The sequence below is a fragment of the Zingiber officinale genome, chromosome 10B, assembly GCF_018446385.1.
Source record: "Zingiber officinale cultivar Zhangliang chromosome 10B, Zo_v1.1, whole genome shotgun sequence".
Lineage (NCBI taxonomy): Eukaryota > Viridiplantae > Streptophyta > Magnoliopsida > Zingiberales > Zingiberaceae > Zingiber > Zingiber officinale.
Genome location: NC_056005.1, coordinates 78,653,567 through 78,659,931, shown reverse-complemented (window position 1 = coordinate 78,659,931; position 6,365 = coordinate 78,653,567). Strand labels below are relative to the sequence as shown.

The 6,365-nt window shown below is 41.2% G+C and overlaps 1 protein-coding gene across 1 annotated transcript; it reads right to left on the bottom strand.

Annotated features, from left to right (window-relative positions):
* Positions 1-2,755: 2,755 nt before the first annotated feature.
* On the bottom strand, positions 2,756-5,152 carry LOC122030575 (probable inorganic phosphate transporter 1-10). The gene is made up of 2 exons (XM_042589780.1): positions 3,962-5,152; positions 2,756-3,885 (listed from the first exon to the last, which is right to left on the bottom strand). The coding sequence occupies exons 1-2, from the start codon at positions 4,660-4,662 to the stop codon at positions 2,964-2,966; spliced, it is 1,623 nt and encodes a 540-aa protein (XP_042445714.1). The 5' UTR covers positions 4,663-5,152; the 3' UTR covers positions 2,756-2,963.
* Between the last annotated feature and the right edge of the window lie 1,213 nt (positions 5,153-6,365).

Below are 6,365 nucleotides of genomic sequence, written 5' to 3'. Positions count from 1 at the left end.
GTTGGATCGAAAAGAATTTAGATATCTCCACAATGGTATAATATTGCCCACTTTAGGCCTAGATCCTCATGACTTTGCTCTTGGGCTCTCCCCAAAAAGCCTCATACTAATGGAAATATCTTTTTCTCTTATAAACCCATGATCTTTTCCATGTGTTTTCAATGTGGGACTATATTTGCAACCCTGCAACCCAACAAGAATGACTTCTGCATTTGTGCACTGTTTTGATAAAAGCCTCTACAACGTCTAGAAGCTCCGACGACAACTCTGCTGAAGCTTTCATCCTACAAAATCGTCGGTATTCTTAGTTTTCGAATTATTTATAATTATTTTAAACTACACTTATAATCTTTACAAATTGATTAGTGATTGCTCATCGAAAACAGCCTCACGTGTAGGCCTTGGAGTAGGAGTCATCACAAACTTCGAACTAAGTAAAAACAAATTGTATTAGCTTTGTTGTTTTTCTTTCTGTCTTTCTTTTCGTTGCATTATCTCCGATCATGTTCTTCGAAACGAATTAGCCACGAGCGCTATTCAACTCCCCCTAGTACAATGATTCTACATGATCAAATATAATAAGATCTAACTTAATTTAATTGATCAAATCAAAACTACCATGGGTACTTACACTCATAACCAGGGATTGAATTTCTCCTAGATCAGGACTAATCAAACTTTGGATTTTTCTTGGTATTCTTATGTTTCACAACAACGAGAATGAGTTCTTATCCCTTGTTGAGATTTTATAGGATTTCTGGTATTCTTGATATTCCCAAGCTAATCCTCTTCAACTTGATATTTCGGGCTTTATTTGATTATGTTCTTTAGTCTAATTTAAAGGAGAGGGCCGAGAGGCATAGGATGATAACCAAATTTTTCCTCCAGCAATTATCCTTGGTTTCTATATTAATCGGACTTCATTCGCTCGTTAGAGGAGATGCATCTACTGATTGATCGTATTTATTTCTGAGCAATTTGGGTATCCTTCGAGCAATCTGTATTTTTCGTCGAGCAATACGTTCTCACAAACAATACACTCTCGGAGCTATCCATTGCTACAGTTCAGTATCGCTACAGTAGATTGCCAGTATTGCTATAATAGTCTATATATATCTTCCTGGGCTAAATATTACTCGGGTGCTACAGTATTACTATAGTATTTTGGAAATCAAGCTAGATTTGCCAAGCCATACTCCCCGCTGTTACACTATTCTGAAAATTATATTGAATTCGTCGAGCAATAAAACTATTCTGCCAAACTTATATGTCTCGGCGCTACACTAATTGCTACCATATCTCACGTGCTACAGTACTACTACAGTGCCACTGTATTCCAGACCGTGTTTTCCCGAGCAATCCTCTCCTTAGCCGCTATCGTAGTCGCACACTGCTTCGTTGCTACAGTAATATCGCTACAGTGATACTACATTATATCGATAATCACAATAAGTTCACCGATCAATGCAATAATCAGTGCTACACTTTGATTGCTATACTAGCACGTTTCCATCCGAACTTAGGAAATCTTGAAGCATAACGGCATGATAATATTTGACAACGTGCTTACTAATAATCCGACAAGGTCAGTATACGATCTAGCAGTTAGCTCCTTTGGCCCTCAATGGCATGACAAGGTCAGATATTATATGGAGATTTCTTTTCCAAGGTTATATAAAGAAGGGACTAAGGTAAATAAAAGTGATAGTTGTTTCTTCTAGTGAGCAAAGGTGACTCTGCTCCAAACTTTAATTATTCAGCACTATTTTCTATTTTCTTCTTTTTTTTTTTTACTTTCTTCTTCTATTTTTAAATAGATAACTGATTTAAGTATCGAAATGGTCGACCGTTAGGGTTAACCAGCTCTACCACTTCTTTACTTATTAGGATTTTAGAGTTTGGAGAGAGGAGAGATCAGAGTATCATTGAAGATTTATGGAGAGGAGGAATCTGAGCAAACGAAAAGTAACACCATCAAATAAATATAATTATAATTTTACTAAATCTGAAGCAGCTTAACATAGGAACCTAAAATGGACAAATGACCAAAGAGCACATTTAAAATTAAGGAATTTCTAAACTTAATTTTTAAATTTATCAAAGGGCATATTTATTTTTGAATTTTATCTTTCTCACCAACTAGTGTAGTGCTGCATAAAAAAAGCATCACTTGGGATTAAATTTTAAAGAAGAATACCACTATAGTGCTGGATTTTAAAGAATAACACAACTCCATTTTGGTGTTATATAATCCTAAAATCAGTATTGCTGTGATATTATATTTTGAAAATCAATACCGCAATAATATTGATTTTTAAAATTTAGCACTACAATGATACTATTTTTTAAAATTCAATAATATGATAATGTTATTCTTTGAATACTACAGTAGTCAATGGAAAGAGTAAAAATAAAAAATAAGTGCGTCCTTTATAATACTACAGTCGTTAATGGAAAGAGTAAAAATGAAAAATAAGTGTGCCCTTTACAAAATTTGAAAGTTAAAGGCCTCTTTAGCAATTTTGTAATTTTAAGTGCATCTTTTCATCCATTGCTAAATTCTTATCCTTTAATATTTGACTTGGAGTTCTAGAATCTACCATGTATTTTCACACTACAATTATCTTCTCATCTTTTCTCTAAATTGCCTTTGTTGTTAAGCTAATGGAGTTCTAAAGATGACGTATGGGAGATAAATTCATATGATATACAATGCAATTTAAGGAGTTATTGCTATAAAGAAGAAGATGGCTTATGAGAGAAAATCATATGATAGGAACAAGATACATATTTTAAAGATATTTACAGGGTGTCAACATTTACTCTAAAATTAATTTAGAGATATGCATCACTTGATATCAATAAATAAAAAGACATTTTAATTATTATCGGATGAATATTTTAAAAATTGACTTTTTTTTCTTATTAATTATTCTGCCCGAGCAGTAATTAGAATGAATTTCCTATGGCGGCGATTCCGCAGGATGAACAGCCGGCGCCCTCGCCGGCAACGGCGGCCGCTCTTTCGAGTTGTCGTCCTCACTTTCCCCTGTCTCGTTCTCCTCCAGCGACCTCATCTTCGTCTCCGGTGTGAAGAGGTAGGTGTGCAACGTCCCGACAACGCAAACGCCGCCCAACATTATCAGAGCGTACATCATACCGATGCCCGGCTTCCACCCGGCCTTCCGCTCCTCCTCGTGCCTCGTCTGCGAAGCCCAGAGGAAGCCCACCGCCCCGATGGCGGCCCCCACCTTCCCTGCCGCCCCCGCCATCCCATGGCACGTCGCCCGGAACCGCGCGGGGAACAACTCCGCCGGCACGATGAAGGTCGTCGTGTTCGGCCCGAAGTTGGAGAAGAAGAAGGTCAGGCCGTACAAGACCATGAAACCGGCGCCTTTGGTGTGTTTGTGCCAGTAAGCGTTGTACGGAGCCGCCAGCGCGAAGATGAATAGGGCCATGAAGGCGAAGCCCATCATCTGGATCCGCCGACGCCCCGCCCGCTCGATGAAGTAGACGGTGGCGAAGTAACCGGGGATGGTGGAGGCCGCGGCCACGACGGCCTGGAACTTGGCGACGTTGTAGGCTTCCTGGAAGGCGTTCACGGAGTTATCAGTCGGAAACCAGGACTGGTAGATTAGGGATTGAAACAGAGTGCTGCTGTAGTAGGGGATGTCGACGAGGAACCACGCCATCGAGCAAGCAAAGAGGTTCCTCCCGTGCCGCCTCGTGAATTCTCTGGAAAAGAGTCCGTACGCCGGCGGCGACCGTGGTTGCCTCTGTAAAGTCTCTGACTCTTCCATGTAGTTCTTGAGGTGGAAGTCCGGCAAGACTTTACCCATGTCGTTGGTGGCTTTCTCCACATCTCGCTCCACCAGCGCCGTGTATCTACGGAGCAGAGGAATCCCCCAAATTCAATCGCCATGATCGGACACAATTGGAAATGTGAAGGGTGGTTAATTACCTTGCGGTTTCCGGCATGGAAATCCGCCAATAAAAAGTCAAAGCCGCCGGAACGACCCCGATCATGAGGATGATCCGCCAGGCCAAATCTGCGACCTCCGGTGTGTGCAGGGGGTTGGTGGTGGAAGACTTGGTGGCGCGATCGAAGGCGGCAGTGACGGCCATGGTCACCCCGGAGCTCGCCAGAATCCCAAACCCCTGCATCGAGAACACGGCGGCGATGAAGGAGCCCCGTGTCCGCTTGTTGGCGAACTCCGACATGATGGTGGCGGAGAGCGGGTAGTCTCCGCCGATGCCGACGCCGAGCACGAAGCGGAAGAAGCAGAGGCTGGTGAGGACGCAACCACGGGTGCGGCAGACGGAGAAGCCGCAGGCGAAGGAGCCGGCGATCATGAGGAGGAGCGACACGCCATAGATTCGACGGCGACCGACTCGATCTCCGAGTGCGCCGAACATTAGCTGGCCGACGACTGTGCCGGCGAGCACCACGGCCACGATAGTGGAGACCACCCACGGCGGAGTCTCTCCGGGACTTTTATCGTCGGCCTGGTAGTAGATTCGTCCGATGAGCTTCATCACAGGTGCGATGCAGAAGAGATCGTAGGAGTCGGTGAAGAGTCCCATGCCGGCGATGACGATGGCCTTGAAGTGGTAGTACTGCGTTCGCGCATGGTCAAGAGCAGTGAGAATCTTCAACGCCATCAATGCTCTCTTCCTCTACTCTGTGTTCAGCTCTCGACCAGCTACCTGGCTTTCTGGTCAGAGGAGAGAGATGCGAGATGAGATTCCACTGAAGACGCCGAAGGGTCAGTCATCCATGGGCCAGTTGACTCATCCATGGGCCAGTCATCCACAAAAACCGAAGATTTTGAGCAGTTGACTCATCTCCTGGCGACCGCCGACACCAAACATGGCATAGATTTGCTTGCGTATCTGTTTTATCCAGACACGTCAGCGACATCGACACGTGTGGAGCGGTTGATGCGACAAGGAGAGCGCTGCTGTTTGGAAGGTGAGGGACGATGGATTTTGTGAATCCACCAATTGGAGGAGAGTCTTCCTCCCTTCTATTGAGTACGTGAGGTGATTCCCTAGGCGTTAACAATGTTGTAGACAAGATGGGCAGGGTCATGTCGCGTGACTCGATGCAATGTGACATGCATCTCGACCTGGTCAACTTAGATAGGCTGGACTTGATCAAATATTATTAAGTTTTTTTTATCCAACCTTATAAATAAAGGGTCTAAATTATTAAATTGCTTAAGGAAATTTTAAAATAACTCAATCATATATTTATTTTCTATTTTACCTTTAATAAGTCTAATCAATCTTTATTTAAAAATCAGTTTATCAATTTTTTATAAGTCAGAACAGATTTTTCTTTATGTCAAAATTTTAAGTAACTCAAGCAATTGATTTTAAAAATAAATTTACATTTTTTTTTATTAAAATTGATTTTAGATAAATCGGTTGATAGATTAAACTATCTACATTAAACTATCTCTTATGTGTTTAGCTAGTTCTCCTAATTATCTATGCCCTCAAACTATGACTGTAAATGAACCAAACGTTCACGAACAAGTTTGGTGTTCGATTTGATAAGAGCTTGTTTATGTTCGTTCAATATACACAAAATCAATTAAATAAACAAGCTTGAACAACTCATTAAACTAAATAAACAAGCTTAAACACATATGTGTTCAACTCGTTAATATTCGTGAATAATATTCACAAACAACGTTCGCGAATAATGTTCACGAACCATGTTCATTAATAAAACTCTTATCAATATACTAAATAAATAAATAAATAAAATAAAATAAATAAGTTTGAATTATCAAACTTAATAATCAATCAAACAAGTAAAAGTTTCAAACAATCAAATAAACTTGAATTGAGAGCTCGATAATATCTAAACAAACCATGCTTGAACTAAGCTCAAGGCAAACTTGAATTGATAGCTCGATAACATCTAAACAAAGTAACCTCAAAGGAAGCTTCAAACAAACTCAAGCTCATAAAAAATATACCAAGTCAAGCTTGAACAATCATTTCAAAAGCTTGGTTCATTTTAAGCTCGGCTCGGCTTGGCTCATTTTAAGTTCGGCTTGGCTCGATTACCTTATCAAACAAGCTTGAACACCCCAAACGTCGACTCAACTCGGCTTGTTTACATCCCTACCTTAAATATCAATTTAACCCAATATATTGAGAGTAGTAATTTTTTAGAATGTTGGGTCCATCAACCAATTTTTCCCAAAATAGGCTAATAGACCAAACATCCTCGGATTGACATAAAACTAGTTTCTATGTCGATCCCGTCCGGAAGCTGAGTCGGATGAAGGCGGGCCTTGTTGTGCGAAAAATTGACAGAGAGTCGTTGGAGTGTTGAATCTGCCTGGTAC